At 41.1% G+C, this 19,516-nt stretch overlaps 1 protein-coding gene across 5 annotated transcripts in view; it reads right to left on the bottom strand.

The window, feature by feature from the left end:
• The window catches only part of SLC10A7 (solute carrier family 10 member 7), a 256,930-nt gene that overhangs the window by 63,143 nt on the left and 174,271 nt on the right, over positions 1-19,516 (bottom strand). For all 5 annotated transcript variants that reach the window (XM_081225974.1, XM_081225972.1, XM_081225975.1 and 2 more), the window contains one exon: positions 14,955-14,990. In XM_081225974.1, coding sequence (XP_081082100.1) covers positions 14,955-14,990 — 36 coding nt within the window. The remainder of the gene's footprint in view (positions 1-14,954; positions 14,991-19,516) is intronic.

A 19,516-nucleotide genomic window follows, 5' to 3' on the forward strand; every position in this document is an offset into this window, starting at 1 on the left:
AACTACCCGGCAGGTTTAAAGGTTCTACGTCTCACATTGCCAACCCGTGCTTTAAGATATTGCATGTGAAATAAACAAACCAGGCATTGGCTAATCTCTTTCAGGAATATAGTGCTTTAAAGCAGAGAACTCACAATTAGGTTTATTTGTTTTAATCTCATGCTGCGAAGAAACGTTTCAGTGAAAATTAAATATGTGGGAATGTAAGACCTTTGTGTTCAATCATTCAAATGGTAACCGGTGCCTCGTGTGGGCCAGAGGCATGTTGTCAGCCCCAGGGATCCAACAGTGAACAAAAAACCAACCCCCCCCCCCACGCCCCGCTCCAGGAGCTGCTTTTTCAAAGTTGAGGTCTGCGGGTCCACCCATCACCAAGTGCACACTCCTTTCTTTCCCCCGCTTATAACTGGAAAAGTTCTAGTCTTTTCCTAAGAATTATTTCAAGCATCACTTCTTTGGGGATTATTTCCAAACCCTCCTCCCCAAATGCAGGCTCGGCCACCCCCTCTTTTGTGGCTCTGTGTTGCCACTGTACCGCTCAGAATCCTTGGTTGTTCCTGTTTACACATCTGCCTCTCCCAGTAGACTGTATGTTCCTGAAAGTCAGGGACGCGGTCCTTTTCATGTTTATGTTCCGGGTGCCCAGCAGAGTGACTACGTTCTACATCTAGGGTGGTGGTTCTCAAACGTTAACATACCAGACACACCTGGAGGGCTTGTGGAAACACCTGTTCCTTGGTCTCACCTTCAGAGTTTCTGGTTCATAACACCTAGCAGGAAGGACGAGGGGAGGATGGGGAGAATGTGCACTTCTAACCAGACCCCAGGTGATGCTGCTGCTACTGCTGGGCTGCAGTTTACCTTTGAGAACCACTGAGTTAGTACACAGTATGTGCTCCAGAATGTGTGTTCACCTAATGAATGGCCACAACACATAGGTAGAAAGAGAGGCTTGACAATGTTTCTTCTTCTTTCTATCCTTCCAGCTTTCGGTAAGTTACAGAGCCCTGCTGAATTCACAGCCCCAAGAAAGGACCAGGAGCCTCGCACCCAATCGTCTCCTATAATTACAGATGTGGTAACATTTATTGTGCACTGCTCTGAACGCCTCATGTGTTGAATGATTGAATATAGCGACCCCTTGAGGTGGGTCTCATTAGTACCTCCATTTTCATAGGAGGAAACCGTGGCACAGAACACTTGAACAGCTTGGACATGGTCACCGTACCTAGAAAGTGACGGAGCCGGGATCTCAACCCAGAAGGCTGTCTCCACCGCCCTCACACTGAATCCTCACATTCCACCGCACATTAACGACAGAAGCGACAGAGCAGTGAGATGGGGGAAGGGGGCAGGAGTGGAGGCCAAAGCTGGCCTCCCCTTACCTCGTCCATGTGAGAGAAAGAGAAGAGCGTCTGTGTGTCTGTACGTGTGTTTTGTGAGGGCTGCGAGGAGACGGGGAGCTGGAGGGCAGAGGCAAAAAGACAGAGGGGAAAAAAGAAGAAAAGGGGATGGGAGGAGACTGGATAAGCGGGGGACGACGGTGCAGCCTTTCTCACCTGGGTGTCTGGATTCGAACCACAGGACACCAAAAATTATTTGAGCAACTCTTTTCTTAACTCCCTCAAGGATGGCACATCACTAGTGCCAGGGTAGATGTGTCAGAAAGAAGTTAATCCAGTACATACAAGGCCTGCTTTAGGGCATTAGGGTTTCATTTTCTAACCTGGCAGAGAAAGGCTGAGTCAGACGAAGCAAATTGGCGCTATGGATCCATTCAACTTAGCAATTGTTTGATTAGGAAAGAATCCGGGGGGGTCCAGCCAGTGAAACTTTACAGGGCCAGACTAAGCAGACTCAGAAAGACAAATAACTAAATACTTGATGAAGAGACACTGACCGTCTGTAAAATCATAGTTATCAGCCTACAGTTATTAGAAAACAGATGGTGCGTTTTAAATCACTCCTGTAAGTGAGCTGACCTGTAAATCGTCATTAATGCACCAGGTCCTCACTTGCTCTCTGTGTAATCAGCCTTTTATCTCCTACCAGGGAAATCCATTAGCCACAGGCGTTGCAACTATTTGTGTCCCTTCTCAGCTATTAAAACATTATTGTATTCTATAATTCACCCTGGATGATCGGTCTTTGCTTTCATGAGTCCCACATTCAGAGAAAAATGAGAATAGATATTTATAGTTTATACTGTAGAGTAAAGAATGTTAAATCTCCTTTGCGAGGAAATCAGGAAGAAGCCACTTCAGACCTTTATAGAAAGCAGGATGAGTTCCCTTCCAGCCCAGTTCTGGCCCCTCACCTACATTACCCAGAGCCCAGCCCCAGGCGAGGGAAAGAAGGAGGGGACTTGCTTACTATTGGATCTAACTTTCTTGTACCCACACATAGACATTCTGGATGTTCATAAATACTATCCCCTTCCCGTCACAAAGACAAGGCATTCAGACATAAGAAGGGAGAGTGTCCCTAGGCCTTGATCCCCTGAGCCCTTCTACAGTCCAGTCTTTCCCCAGAATCTATAGTCCAGTCTGTCTTTCATTCCATGCGAACTGAACGGATTACTTACATGAAATCAATGACTTAAAGGTATACCAGGCTGACAGGCTCAGTGGAAAAACGACTGTTATTTTTATGAAAATTAAGAATATGGTTGTTAAAAAGCCATATTGATTTGGCTGCATGTATCAAACTAAAGATGGGTTACGGCATGGAACGTCTATATGTAGTTGAGGAAATGATTGCTTTTATTTATTATTTATATATCTAGATGCATGGTATTTTTCCTTCTCTGAGCAACAAAGAATAAAATAGGTTTTAAATTATTTTTTTAAAGATTAAAAAACATGTAAAACATTTCTTTTTGTTATCTGCTAATTTAAAACGTAAGATGAAAAGATTACTTTCCGATAACTGATGGAAACTACATACAATTGTAAGTTCTGTTTATTCAAACAACACAAGAATTGTAGTGAAATGTGCCCAAATGAACTGTAAATCAGCTTATCGCCCACAGAGGAAAGCTGTGCAGAGATGGGCTTCCAGGACATGGCTGGCTAGAGGCAGAGATACACAGAGGCATCTAGAAACAAGCTTTGTCCCTTATTCCCTGACCACAGGATTGGGTCTTGTCAATCCTGAGTTTGGTTCAGGAACCACAGAACCTGCTGTTGCTAATAGTCCCTTAAGGAGACAAAGATTTAAGTTCCTCGAGAAGACGGACCAACAGGCAAGGGTGGCGTAAGGAAGCAGTGTCCTTCTCACTTCAGCCAGATCATAATTGCCTGGGGAGCAGCCGCTGCTGTTGGAGCAGGGACCAAGGTGCAAGGAGAAGCCTGGCTAGGACAGTGCTGCACCTGAGCTCATCCCTTCAGATAAGTCTGCCAAGTCCCAGAGCAGCAGTGGACTTGGCCTCTCTGGGTCAATGGTCCTTGAAAGGGGATGGGGGTGGGGGAGTTTATCAATGTTGCTTCTAGAGCATTTGACAGTGGCTAACCAGGTACTCCCCTGCTTCCCCATTATTTCAACAAGGTCTGGGGGAGCCCCAGGAAGAGCATTTACAAAAGACTCCACAGATTATTTTGCGTTACAAAATTCTCCCTGCGTGAGAAGCATCCCTGCGTGATTTATACACGCAGTCAGAAGATAAGCTGCTCTCAGGCTCGAGGAGACGAGATCCGTCTTACTTGCTTTAGGAACAAACGCTCCTGGGCACATGGTGGAGAGCCCGGCTCTGGGTGGAACAACTGAGGCAATCAATAGGATCATTTCTCTTCCAGTGCTTTATGTTTTATCATCATTTTATACATCGCACACGTATGTGACCATCAGTTATGTAACCATCATTGGGAACATACTACAAAAAATAATCAGAGTACTTGTACATGACACTAATGTCTGTATTTGTTGTTTTTGTTTTTATTGATGGGATCAAAAGTTGAAGGACTTTCTATCACAGGTAGCCAATTACTAGAGAAACTAATGATGACCGTAGCCTTGAAAGCTGCCACTGACGTCTCTCCCCGACCCTGACCTCGCGCTTCTGTGAACTCCTATGAAATTCAGTCTGAATCACATAGTTTAGTAGTTAATTCTTCCTCTAAAATTCTTCCATAGTCTTTATTCTTCTTTACCTACATGAGGTTTAAGTTTCTTCAAGGCAATAATTATGCCTTATTCTGTTTATCTTTCCTATGTTACCTAAAATATATATGTCCAGGAAGTAGTAACTGAGTGCTGATAAAATGTCTTAAAATCACCTGTCTCCTAGGAGGCATGCTTTGTAAGCAAAACCTGGAAGGAACGCTGTCTGAAAGCACCCCGTGTTCTTGACTAGTCTTTGAACCTAAGTTTTCTCATATAGGTGAGGATAATACCTACCTCTAAAGGTACTCATGCTATTCACATGGGAATATGCATAGAGTACCCATTATACCTACTCAATAAAAATTATTTTCCCCCTCTCCCCACCGTCCCCCTCCCCTTCTGGAAAAACAAGGTTTCTTTTAAAGTGTCCTGAGAATTCAAGCTGATTGGATTTAAGAACTGCTAAAATGGAAAGTAACAGAAGAGACGGTCAGACGAATGGAGCATACAGTTAGCCTACAAACAGGGCCTGGTGTGAATGCATGGGGGTGCATGTACATGTTTGCGTGTTATGCACATGTGTGTATATATGTCCAAGTATCACAATGCCTTCTAAAGATCTACTTGATGAGGGGCCAGATTTCTAAGAAATCAAGTCATATAAAATCAATTGATATAACATCAGAGCTGGCGGTGCTCCCACTTACTTAAGGGGCGCTTACATTACTATTGAATGGATAAGCATGAGGGTGAATGTTTTTTGTTTTATTTTATTTTATGTATTTATGTATTTATTTATTTGGCGATACATGGGCCTCTCACCATTGTGGTCTCTCCTGTTGCGGAGCACAGGCTCCGGACACGCAGGCTCAGCGGCCATGGCTCACGGGCCCAGCCACCCCGCAGCATGTGGGATCTTCCCCGACCGGGGCACGAACCCGTGTCCCCTGCATCGGCAGGCGGACTCTCAACTACTGTGCCACCAGGGAAGCCCAGGGTGAATGTTTATTAAATATCCTAAGCAATTGATGTGACCATCCCCACATATGAAGATGGGCTGATCTGTAACTCTGAGAACATGACTTTCAGCAGTGGGCCAAGTTTCCGCCCTTTGTGTTTCCAGGGGTCTTGATGTTGAGCTGACCTTTGTGGCTGGGGTGGAAGTGAGGCCTTGATTTGTTGTTCCAATGGCACAAGCTCAAAGCCCTACTGACTCTCCCCTGCCACGCAGGAACTTATTTAAATAAAAGTGGTCGTCTACAGGATTATGGGGCTTGAGGCCGTGACAACACCAGCTAATATGTGGTTTCCTTAGATCATAATTGCGTAGAATTAGACTGACCTGTTCCACGGTGTGAACACAGTTATCTTACCTTCTTTGTCTTAACTTTAGAGGGAGTAAGAGAGAAGTTTAGACGTTGCTTCCTTTCGTTCCACACAGTTGCCAAGATGTAGTTGGGAAGAAGGTGTGAGGGAGCTGCTAAGGAGACTTGGGGGGACAGGGGTCTACAAAGGCAGGAGCTTCACGCTGCCCAGTGGACTGTCCCTGACCTCACAGCCTAAGTGCTTGACCCAGCACCAGGGCGTCTGCATCTTCACTACCCACAACACTCCATCTCAAGTTTTCAAATCTCTCTCTTTCAGTCTTCTCTATTATTTGCTGCCGAATAAAAACTGTAATAATGCTTGGTAAACAGAGTGTTAGTGAGAAACCACATCAAAGGAAAGGAAAGATCTGCAAGTTTTAAGTGATGTTAGATATGACCGAGAATCAGAACCACGCACATGAAAAAAACTTGAAGTAAGTCGGAGACTCCTGGAGAAATATTAGAAGTTTCCATCTACCTCTCAAATTAAAACTTTTCCTCAAATTAAAAGTTTTCTTTCAAAAGGGAGCTGTGCTACACTGTTGGTGGGAATGTAAATTGGTGCAGCCACTGTGGAGAACAGTATGGAGGTTCCTTAAAAAACTAAAAATAGAGTTGCCATATGATCCAGCAATCCCACTCCTGGGCATATATCCAGAAAAGACAAAAACTCTCATTGGAAAAGATACATGCACCCCAGTGTTCATAGCAGCACTATTTATAATAGGCAAGACATGGAAGCAACCTAAATGTCCATCAACAGATGAATGGATAGAGAAGATGTGGTATATATATATACAAAAGAATATTGCTCAGCCATAAAAATGAAATAATGCCATTTGCAGCAACATGGATGGACCTAGAGATTATTATACTAAGTGAAGTAAGTCAGACAGAGAAAGACAAATACCGTAAGATATCACTTATATGTGGAATCTAAAATATGACACAAAGGAATTTATCTACGAAACAGAAACAGACTCACAGACAATAGAGAAGAGACTTGTGGTTGCCAAGGGGGAGGGGGAGGAGGGGGAGGGACGGATTGGGAGTTTGGGGTCAGCAGACGCAAACTATTACATATAGAAGGGATAAACAACAAGGTCCTACTGTACAGCACAGGGAGCTACATTCAATATCCTGTGATAAGCCATAATGGAAAAGAATATGAAAAAGAATGTGTGTGTGTGTGTGTGTATAACTGAATCACTTTGCTGTACAGCAGAAATTAACATTATAAATCAACTATACTTGAATATATTTTTTAAAAAAGCTTTCTTTCAGTAAAAAATTATTGTAAAAAAACCCACTTCTCCTATTAAATAAAATGTTTTCTTTTTTAGTAATCTCCTTTGAAATATTATGATACTTGTGATACGATTTCTACCTTGGATTTTAATTATCTGTGAATATATTCTATTTTCTCTGTTAAATCATAAATTCTTTGAGGGAAGGATCAATGTCAGACTGATCGTTGTAATATTGACAGTGCACAGTAGGCATTCAAACACTGAATAAAAGAATGGATGTTTTAATATTATTGAAAAAAATTGTAAGTTATTTGTCATAGCAAATATAAAGTAAAACTTTATGGCTCAGGCTGGAATCCTAACCTTCGAACCACTTATTTATCATTTGAATCATTCTAATCACTGTTCACCCATCTTTTTATGCCCCTCCTTCCAACATTTATTGAATATTTGGCACCAGAGATAAGTTCATGAATAAGATATTCATGGTTCCTGGTCCAGGCGGACAAAATCTAGTGGCTGCTTACCACTGGGAACATTGATTCAGAAGGACAATTCACATGGAATTTCAAGTAATGAACTTATAAGTATAGTTTTTAGCTAGACAAGGCCTTTATTTACCCTTACAGATTGGAACTTCATGGTCTGATACACATCCACTAACAAAATAAAGAGAATAATTTCTGCCCCTGCCAATAGCAAAGGTATGTTATCAAGGAAATTGAGGTGATATATGTAAAAAACACTTTGAGTCTTAGGAGTTAATGGTGCTATTTCAGGACGTTTCACTGCACTCATTGCCAGCCATGGTAAATATTGGATTCATTTATATACAAGTTTATAAGATGATTATAGAATCTTAAAGTTTTAAGACTCAGCCCATCATTAAGGTCTGGACTAGCTGGACCATCGCTGCATTTCATCAGATAAGTGCTTTTGCAAAACCTTGACATCCTTCCTGGCATTATTTTCTATTTTCCTTTATAAAGTGTCAAATTTAAATAACTAGCATCTGCTGGTTCCTTACAGTTTACAACAGGCTTTCCCATAAATGAACTCATTTCATCTTATCATAATTCTTACTTTACAGAGGTAAAAACCGAGGCTAAGAAGGGTAAAAGAAAATCCACTCTTCACAACAAATACTGGCTGCAGATTGAACCAAAACGGGATGCTTTCTCCCCATACCATGCCACCCCTGCACAACAGACTGTGAGGGAAGTGAAGTCGGTCCCTTCAAAATGGCTTTACAATAAGGAATGTGGCCCTGAAGGTAGAGCGTGTGATGAGGACATACGAGTCTTAAAAGTGGTCCCAGCCTAACTCTGAACAGAGGCACCTGTCCACCTGTCCAACTGTGATGTAGTGATATAGTAAGAAATATATATTTGGTCTTTGTCCCCAATTCCTAGCACAGAGCTTCTAAAACCCTCAGAACTTCCTGAGGGATGGGATGATAAGAGTGTCTTTTGTTACATTATTTGGGTTTTGTCCCCAGTACCTGGCGCAGAAGGGTTCAGAGAGCTTCCGGGTTGGTGAATGCACCCATATGCAGGGTGGGTGGCACACCCCAAACTCCATGGGACAGAAACTCCTACACTTGGGACCGTTCTGGACCTTGCTCTATGTGCCTCTTCATCTGGCTGTTTATTTGTTTCCTTTATAATTAACGGGTAATAATAAATAAAGTGTTTCACTGGGTTCTGTGAACAGTGGTAGCAAATTATTGGACCTGAGGAGGGGGTTGTGGGAGCCCCCTGATTTGTAGCCAGGTCGGACAGAAGTGTGGGTAACCTGGAAACCACTACTTCTGATTGGCACCTGAAGACCTTAAGTGAGAGGCAATCTTGGGAGACTGAGCCCTCCACCTGTGGGGTCTGCATCACCTCTGGGAAATTAGTGTCAAAATGAATTAAATTGTAGAATACCCGGTTGGTATTTGCAGAGAAGTGGAGGATCGTTTGGCATGGAAAACCCACACCTTTGGTGTTAGAAGTACTGTGAGAAGAGAAAACAGTTTTTCTTTACCAAGCATCCATTCAAAAATGCTTTCAAGTGGCTTCCATAGCCAGGCATTATTTTGAGCAGTGGGGTTTTAGCAGTGACCAAAACATAAAGTCTCTACTATCTTGTAATGCTTTGCTCTAGTTAGGGAAGATGGATAATAAACAAACTAACCAGTGATTAAGATGTCACGTGATATGTGCTAAAGAGGAACAATTAAGAATGGTAGGTGGGGAGAGAGTGATGGAATATATTATTCCTAAATAATAGGAATTATTATTCTTCTCCTCTAAAATGACATCTGACTAGAGACCTGATGAAAGTGAAGGAAGGAGCCGTGTGGATATCTGGGGTGGGGAGAATCCAGGCTGAGCCAATGCCAAGTGTAAAGACTCAGGATGGTCCTCGGTGCTGCTGGACCATAGCACTGCATTTGCCCATTCCATTCACTCTGCCGCATGACTGTTTCATGTCTTTGCCTTTCTCATCAAATCTCCAATAGCTCCTTGCCTTTTCTTGTCCTCTACCCCTAACCTTGCTTGCCACTTCACTGAGAAAACAGAACCAGAGGAGAACTTAACAAGCTCCTATAATTACATCATCCAATTTACTTGCATCCCTGCCTATATCCCATGGCTTCCCTTCCATGACTCTGGATGAACTATCTGTGCTTAGGAGGCCATACTCCATTTACACACTAGAACTCATCCCCTTCTCCTACTCAAGGACATGGGTCCACGAATTCTCCCCTCATTTTTTCTGTATCAAATTTTCCTTCTCTAACTGGATTAATCTATCGATACAAATGTGCTAATAATCTTCCCAACTTAAAAAAGAATCCTCTCTCGGTCCTTCATTAACTTTGTTGCTCTCCCATTTTCTGCACACTTTACAGCAAAATGAACTGTCTTTAACTCTTCTTTCTTCATTTATTCTTGAACCAACTTCAATAAGGCTTTTACCTCCAAAACTCTGCTGAAATAGCTCTTGTTAAGGTCTCCAGTGGCTTCCATCTTGTTACAATCAATGGCTAATTGTTGGACTTCATTTTATCTGAATTATTACCAGCATTTGAAGTAGTTGACCATGCTCCCCTTTTTGAAACACATGCTCTGCTAGGCTTCTAGGACATTAAAATCTCTTGGTGTTCTTCCTTGGTCTTCTTTGCTGACCTCTTAATATTAGAATGCCCCAAATTCAGTCCACTGATACCTCTCCTTCTCTATTCTCTTTTGCTGATCTCATCCAGCCTAACTCAAAATCCATCTCTATGCTGAATTCTCCCAAATGTGTATCTCTAGAGATACATACACACAGAAAGTCCAGACCCTTTCTCCTGAATTCCAGACATATAGTCAACTGCTTACTTGACTTCTCTACTTAGATGTCTGAAAGGCATCTTAATCCAGACATGTCCAAGACTGAATTTGTTGTGAGTTCCATCAACTTGTTCGACCCTACAGCCTTCCCTATCCTAGTAAACAGCAATTCCATACTTCAAGTTGCACAGGTGTGGAGTCATCCTTGATTCTTATCTTTCCCTCATAATTTTCATTCAATCTCTCAGTTCTTTCAGGAAAATAAAGAACTACCTCCCACCAGATTTATTCAACCACGCTGGCCCAAGCTAACGGCATCTCTTGCACTAGCTTTCTAACTGGTCTTCCTGTCTCCACCATGATCCACTTAATGATCTACTCTCAACCCAGCATCCAGAGTCACCCTTTTAAAGGGAATGTCAGAACATGCCATTCCCTTGATCAAAACTCTTTCAGTGGTTTCCTGTCTCTCTTGAATTACAATTCAAAATCCTTACAGAGGACTTTAAGGTCCTCTATCATTTGGCCTCTGCTATGTCTCTGACCTCATCTCCATCTACTCTCCCCTTGCTCACTCCATTCTAGCCACACTGGCCTCCTTGCTGTTCCTTAGGTACCAGGCACACTCTCAGGACATTTGCAGTTGTTGTTCCTTCTACCTGGAACATTCTATCACCAGAAAGCTCACTCCGTTATCTCCTCTAGACCTTTGCTCAAATATTGTTTCTCAGTGAATCCAACCTCCCAACCCACTTCCCTTCCTTACTTTATTTTTTCTTTAGCACCCATCTTACACAATATATTTTTACTTACTTGTTGGTTGCTTCTTTCCACTAGTATATAACCTCCATTAGAGCAAAGATGCATCTGTTTTGCTCACTGCTATATCCTTGTCACCCAGAAAAGTGACTGGTATATTGGAAGAACTCAATACGTATTACTGAATGAGTGATGAGTAAGTTAAAATAACTTTTTGGAGGAACTGTGCCATAAAAGAGTGCACAGAAATGGACTACAGGTAGGATAAGGTGAAATTTAATTTTTACAATGTGTAATATTACAGAATGCTTACATGCTGATAGAAATGATCCAGCAGAGATAGAAAATTTAATGACATAGGAGAAAGAGGGAAATTTGTGTGGCTCCTATTGTTAAGTAGGCAATAAGGGATGGCACAACTGGAGGGACTGGCCTTAGATGGGAGCAAAGATAGTTTATCTATGGAAGGAGGAGAGAGGTGAAAAATATAGATGTAAGTAGGCGGGATCTTGTAAATGTCTCTGATTGCTTCTGACTTCCCCATCAGCTGGTTTCCTTTCTGCATCAGCTGAGATGAAAAAAGAGAAGAGGCACTGGAGATTTGAGAAGCAAGGAGAAGGTGTGAAATGATTCTCTAGAGATTGGGGATGTGCGTCAGTTCATCAGTTTGGGGAAGGGAGTAGGATTGCCAGGCTCATTTACAATTAGTTGCCATGAATTTCGACTGAGATCAGTCGGCATGAGAGTGGGTGCTCCCGCGTGTTCAGGTACAAATACAGAAAGGTGTAGAGCTGGATTTAAGCAGGCCTGGCACTTGCCAGACAAATAGGAAGCAGTAAGAGATGAGCAAGGTTGTTGACAGTGTATGTAATAAAGTAATTACAATGATGGACCATGAGATCTAGGCTAGGTCAGATGGAATCTTAGGGTAAGAGGGTGAGGGTAGGGTGGATTCGTTAGAAGCATTGAAGGTGATAAGGTAAATAAATGAGCCCTTCTGGCGAGTTTGAAGAATTCTTAATCTGGGGAGTAAGTCACAAAGATAGCAGCTGCTAGGAGGAGAAGACATTTGAAAATAGGATTATGGAAGGATGCTATCATTGGCAGTAATAAGTCAAAGGTCTGACTGCAGGGGTGACTGGCTGAGATGAGGGGGAAGGCAATCTCACTGGTGAAAGGGGTCAGGAATTTAGAGGCCAGCGTATTGGGAAGGTCAACTATGTGAATACTGAAAACACCAAGAATCAACCCAAGTGTATTGTTAAAAAGAAGACAATGGAAAGGTGCTAACATTTTTCTGGACTCTTAGAGCGTGACCTGGTGTTCCACTGACAATTACAACAAAGAGCAGCAGCAGGTAATATAGGTGTACTGGCATAATCTTTAAAGGTAATAGGGGATTTTATGGAGAAGGCATGGGAAGTGATCTGGGATTGGTAAAGAGGAACAAGAAAGACACCTTATCCCATTTCAAGGCTCAGTGATATGAAAGATGCCAGCAGCAAAAACATGAATAAGAAGACAGGTTTCAGTTGGAGCAAGATGGTAAAGGGAACATTCTGAGAAGATGTTAAGAATACAGGGAACTGAGACTCCATCAGCAAAAATGGCTTTTACTAGCTACTGTGCCTGACTATCCAGAAATTTACACTTTCAAGATATGATTTTTAAAAAAAGACAATTCAATTTTCAGGGGGTGTATTAGCTTTTTTGACTTCTGTAATGAAATATCATAAACTGGGTGGCTTAAAACAACAGAAACGTATTGTTTCACAGTTGTGGAAACTGTAAGTCTGAAATCAAGCAAGGCCATGCTCCCTCTGAAATCTCTAGAGGAGAATCCTTCCTTGTCTCTTCTAGCTTCTGATGTTTGCCGGCAACCGCTGGTGTCCCTTGGCCTCTAGACCCGTCTCTCTAATCTCTTCCTCCATCGTGATGTGGCATTCTCCCTGTGGTTCTCTGACTCCTGTTCTTTACGGACAGCAGTCATATTGGATTAAGGACCCACCCTGTACCACTATGACTTCATCTGAACTAATTACATCTGCAACACCCCTATTTTCAAATAAGGTCACATTCGGATGTACTAGGGATTAGAACTTCAACTTATCTTTTGGAGAATCACAATTTAAGCCACAACAGGGGTGTTGATGAAAAACACTACATCTTTAATGAAATGTGTTCCTATTTTAAGTTGCTCAGGCTTTTCTCTCCTGCTAAGTGAAGCCTGGTCACCCAAGTGTTTAAGCAACTCCCATTGTTCGTAAAATGAACAGGCAAAAAATATTATATACTGTGCATGCGATTTCAAGTCATGTAACACAGAAGTAACTATTGATGTCATGTGACGGTGCCATTGAACCTAGTGGGACAGCCCAGTTAGCTCAAAAGGGAGGCATTAAACTTTTAAGTTGAGGGTCTTGGGGTCTCTTTCACTATTCCTGTAGCTCAATGATTTAAAAAGGTTGAACCAACTAAAGCTCACAAGTCTAGGGTCTAAGAGGGGAGGCAAGTTTGCATGATGCCATTAATATTAACCAGCTGGGAATGTCTTGTTACGGCATGGAGATGTGAAGAGAGGGAGAAAAGTACGCATCTGGTTCTTTTAGTCACAGCTGAAACAGTGTCTCAGGAATTCCAGACTCTGAGATACTCAAAAGTGCCACCTAGGTCTTAGCCCCCTAGTTGTGGCTGTGACTTCTCTCGTGATCTTCTTTGAAGAGTCCTCTGAGTAGGAGATGCTACTCTTCTGCAATGGACAAAACCTAGGCTACGTAGTCATTTATTGGACACTTTCTATATGGCCAGCTCTATGCTACTTCTCTGACTCACTGCTGGGGGGAACCCCAGGCTGGCTTGCATCCTGTGCCTGCTGAGTGCTGCTCCTGGGAAATAACGATCCCAAGGCTTGGAAAAAACACTGAGGGATGATCCCAGGTCCTCACATCTAGTGAGCAGGTAGGTACATACCAACCAAGTCTTTTTTCCCAAAGAGACATTCACTTCAGTTTCAATTTGACTCACTGCAAATTCTGAATTGCTGAGTCTAAATTAATGAGGTTTGTGATGCTGTGGGAAGTGATCTGATTATTTGACTCTCCTTACCTTGTTAGGATGGAGCTAGCATTTCAGAAGGGATGGTAAGGCTGAGGGTTATTACTGGAAGGTAATGTCTTTCATGAAAGATGCAAAATCCAACTGTTTAGTAGGGCATCTCTCCCTCTCCACTTCCTACACAGCTTGTAAGAAATGAAGTCCCACATTCTATTATGCTAATTGAATTTCAACTTGGGTAATTACCCTATAATTAAATAAATTTGCCCCATAGTTTTAATTCACTGACAAATAGTGCTAATCAAACAGCTACATTTCACTCCCAGAAATGCATCCCTACTCTATTTCAGTGATGAGTGGAGTGATTTATATTTGGGAGATGTGTGTATGAAAAATGCACAGTTCATAAAATATTTTAGGTATCATTCATGGTTACATATGCTTTTCTCAGCATGAGATAACATTAATTTCTATAATAATCTCTCATCTAATTTCTCATATGCTTAGTGCCAAAAGAAATAAGACAGCTAATTAGCATTTCTTATTTTCAGAACAATTTTTAATTGGTTTGCCAGTAGCTTGTATTTTTTCTTTCTAAAACACATTTCATTATCCCTGGGAGACAGACTGGGGTAGGTGTTATTGTTTCCCATTTTACAGATGAAAACACTGAGGCAGTATTCCCCGAAGTGAGGAAGCCAGTTCCTATCAGCACCAGCACAGGAAACTAAACTTTGTCTGGTCCCCTGGACCAAGGCTCTTTCAATCAAACCCTTGGTCACTAGCAATCACTTCAGTCTCACTAGTGAGAAAATAAAGTGCAGCACACTTTTGACCTACATCACAGGTCATTAATTTGTAATAATTAATGATTTAGCCAGGAGTCAGAGGCCAAAGAACTGGGTCTTGTTGCTCTCCTTGGGCCATGAGACTACAGAGATTCTTTGTGTCTCCATGTTATGACTTGGTACAGCTCAACTAGAAGAACAGTTCAAAATATGATGCAAGATTCAAATTTCAATTTACTTCTAAAGACCTTTCTTAAAGGGTTGTAGATGGCTTTTAATAAAGGATATTAAAAACAACATCAAAATACTCACAAAAAGCAGCAGTAGCAGGGGTGTTACAACGATGCCCTGAAAGAAATGAAAGAGATGATGATCATTTATCAGCCTGGAAAGCAGCACACTTTCTTTGCCATTTTAAACTCTGATGCATGGAAATGCTTATCCTTCTCATTTCTGTTTAATAAAATCTAGGAGATAAAGAAGAGGGAGCCCCACTCTTGGCTCTCCCAACCATAAAGCCTTAGCATCTCTAGTATAATTATTCATATCTGGCATCATTTAAAGTACAACCACCAATCTTCCTTAAACTCGTCTTGCCTTTTTTAAGCCTAAGTTCCCTTCCACGTTGCATATGCATCACTTGGGTGGAAGCTGGCAAGATTTCTCACTCCAAGGCTTTCAACTCTAACTTGGATAAAATGCCCCTTTTCAAGAGAAGACAGGTGGTTTAGTCCCAGTTGGGGTCCTCTCCTGAGCAAAGACCACGTCAGTTGTGATGAATGGGATGTCATGATTTTGTAATGTGAACTGATCTCCCCTAGGAAATGAGCTGGGATCTCAAAACTCATTTCACTTGATTGGACTCCATGTCTCCATGGTGGAAAGCAAGTCTTTCATCTAATTCAGCCACCCAGGACCACCTCAGTCCCTCTGCCTCCAGAGGCAGGAAGGAGCAAAAGATTTGTTTTCTTCGATGACAGGGAACAGTTTGAGGCTGTTGTTGATGAGGCAAGATACAAGCTTTTAGGATTCTTGAAGGTAAATCTTTAAAACTAGGTGTTTGAGTTGGGAGTTAACATGACAGGTCTCGGTTTTACAGCAGCAGCTGATGATTTGCCCCCTTAGTTGTTCCTTTATCTCTCAACACTTTATTATGATTTATACAAGAAAAAGCAGTTCATACTTTTATTAATGACTTCTACTTGGAACTTTAAAATTCCAAAGTCTGTGTGTGTGTGTGTGTGTGTGTGTGTGAGTGAGAGAGACAGAGACAGAGACAGAGATAGACAGACAGACAGACAGAGACTATAATGTGCCCAGGATCGAGGTCTGGGATGACTTCATTACTTTTGGGAAAAAGTCCTTTTGCTATTAATATATGGAAGCCCTTTTGTCATTACAGTAACTAAATTCTTCTGGATGTGGCCCAAAGGGAACGGCTTACCTTATATGAATATTGCTACCATAATTTTCTTAGGCATATACACATGTGAATATCCACACAGACTTGTTTTATTGTTAAATAATAGAATAAATGCTTCTTTATTGTGCAAACTTTCACAGCTAGCTAGCAATAAGGAATACCACATTTTTATTCAAGTGTTATATTTTAAAATCTACTTATTAAAACATGTATTGTGGTTTATCAGCTCCACTGGTGCCTCTGAATCAAGGTCTCATCAGCACCATTTAGAAGAGCTCAATGTGCAAAATGCCAAAATAATTTTTAAGAGTTACTGTCCTTCAATAACATGGAATCTATTCAGACTCTAGAAGGAATTCTGAACTTTGTGAGGTCATGTAGAGATGGAAATATCTGGCTGTTTCAGTCTAGGTGGGAGCCATCTGATTTCAAGTCAATTTGTTTAAATGTCTATTGAATATCCACTTACATGCCAGGTATGGTTCCAAATAATTAGAAGAATTAATGAAAACTGATCCGGTAGAAAGGGTGTTAGGATATTGCAGGAAGAAGGAAGGACATTTGCAAAGCTATGAAGTTGAGCAGGGAGGGAAAAAAAGTATCAAGTGGAGAATTCAGATACCAGATCATCAAAGGCCTTGGAGGCCAGGAGAGGGAGCTTGGAGTTGATCCTTCCAACAGTGTCAAACTATTGTGTGGGCCAAAGGTTTGTTTGGGTTTTTTTGTAAGATGGCTCTAGTAACACTTAGTTGTCTTTAACTTCATTTGAAACAATTTTGTTCGATTGTATTGTGACAGCTGTCATATCAGCGTGCATTTTAAAAGAGACATCACAATTGGTGAATTTTTGTGTAGCCATTTTAATATTGAAGATGGAAAAAAAAAGCAACATTTTCTTCATATTATGCTTTATTATTTCAAGAAAGGTAAAAACACAAAGAAAGATTTGTGCAGTGTATGGAGAAAGTGCTGTGACTGATTGAACGTGTCAAAAGTGGTTTGCGAAGTTTCGTGCTGAAGATTTCATGCTGGACGATGCTCCACAGTTGGGAAGACCACTTGAAGTTGATAGCGATCAAATCAAAACAATAACTGAGAACAATCAATGTTATACCACGTGGGAAAGAGCCGACATACTCAAAATATCCAGATCAGGTGCTGAAAACCATTTGTACCAGCTTGGTTATGTTCATTGCTTTGATGTCGGGGTTCCACATAAGTTAAGCAAAAAAACCCTTGACCATATTTCCGCATGCAATTCTCTACTGAAACATAATGAAAACGTTCCGTTTTTAAAACAAATTGTGACAGGCGATGAAAAGTGGATACTGTACAATAATGTGGAATGGAAGAGATCATGGGGCAAGCGAAAGGAACAACCACCAACCACACCAAAGGCCGGTATTCATCCAAAGAAGGTGATTTGTGTATATGGTGGGATTGGAAGGCAGTCCTCTATTATGAACTCCTTCCAGAAAACCAAACAATTAATTCCACCAAGTACTGCTTCCAATTAGACCAACTGAAAGCAGCACTCCACGAAAGGCATCCAGAATTAGTCAACAGAAAATGCATAATCCTCCAACAGAATAATGCAAGACCACATGTTTCTTTGATGACCAGGCAAATATTGTTACAGCTTGGCTGGGAAGTTCTGATTCAACTGTCATATTCACCAGACATTGCACTTTCGGATTTCCATTGATTTCGTTCTTTACAAAATTCTCTTAATGGAAAAAATTTCAATTCCCTGGGAGACTGTAAAAGGCACCTGGAACAGTTCTTTGCTCAAAAAGATAAAAAATTTGGGGCAGACGGAATTATGAAGTTGCCTGAAAAATGGGAGAAGGTAGTGGAACAAAAGGGTGAATATGTTGTTCAATAAAGTTCTTGGTGAAAATGTAAAACGTGTCTTTTATTTTTACTTAAAAAACCGAAGGCACTTTTTGGCCAACCCAATATTAAAGGGGGGTATAATGAGTTAGTAAATGGAGAATGAATTTGACTTTGCTTCTAACCTAGCCACTTTTACCCTTGTTATCTATCAGTTCACCTAAATTCAGATAAAAGAAAATAGAAACTTATATTAATGTTAATTATGGAATTTCAATAGCACTAATAACACTTCTGAGAAACAGTGTGGTATCTGTGATAGGATAAGAATTTTCCCCCAGGAAGAAGGTTGAGCATTGTCACCACTCTGGGAACATCTGTCTTGTATTAAAGGGGTCGAACCCACACTGGTGTCATATAACACGTGGGCACCCATATTCTTCCTGGTGCCCATTTCATCTTCCTTTGCAATAGTGGAATAGTAACAGTATGGTAATAATACCAGTACTACTAATGGTATTTTGCTTCAGTACTTTTATGAACGTTTAAAAATTTGACCTTCCTCTACTGAAATAATTGGTTTCCATAATAGCCCCACTTTATGGATGACGAAACAGGTTCAGAAAAGCCAAGCAACTAGCTCAAAATCACACAGGAAATAAATGTCAAAGCTTGGACTAGAGCCTCCTTTGTCCAGCTCCAAATCCTGAACTGACTCCAGTACAGCACTGCTCTCTGGGTAGCAGATTAACCAGTACAGTTTCCTACAGAGTTCTGCTAAGGACATATATGTAATGATTAGTTGCTATATGACCTTGGCTTCCAGCTGATCACCAATTCTTAGAGATGGTCTCATTCTGGAAGGGAGAGCACTATTATCTCCAGATTTTCCTGCTTGAATATTTCAAGTATACGGTCACCAACACACAACAGTTCTTACAAGGACTTACGATATTTGTTGCTAAGACATTAAGTTTCCTAGTGAATAGGATGTATCTTCTAATTCTAGATTCACAATTCCTCATTATTTTCTCTAGAATGGCTGTTCAAGTTCATTAACTAAGAATGAATTGTTGCACAAAGCTGAAACTTGCTTTTCAGTTGTATTAGGAAATGAGTCAGCCATGGTGCCGTTAATCCTGACAAGAGCACCATAATTAAGTTTTGGTGAAGTTGTTCTAATTATTATAAAATAATACCAGCTAATATTTATGGAGTACTTGTATTAGATGACGCGCTAAGGACTTTATGTGTGTTATCTTACATAATCCTTACAACACTATACAGTAGGTGCTGATATTATCCCCATCTATTAGGGAGGGAAACTGAGTCTCAGAGACACTGAGTGAATCAGGAAAAGGCAATGTCAGGAATTCAATCTCTATCTCCCTGACTCCAGAGCCTGTGATCCTGAATTATGTAAATAAAATCTTTGCAATCTTACACTATTTCCCCAGGTTTATATTTTAAGAGTAAACCTAAGAGGAGCTTCAAACTCAGTATGTCTTTTTGATGACATGAAACAAATTGAGATATAAGCCTTTGTGTGACATGGCTGATACATTTTTTTAAAGTCGCATTTTTGCAAATATCCATAGCAAATAGCAATGGTAAAAAG

The sequence above is a fragment of the Mesoplodon bidens genome (genome assembly GCF_964165515.1).
Source record: "Mesoplodon bidens genome assembly, chromosome: 1".
Classification (NCBI taxonomy): Eukaryota; Metazoa; Chordata; class Mammalia; order Artiodactyla; family Ziphiidae; genus Mesoplodon; species Mesoplodon bidens.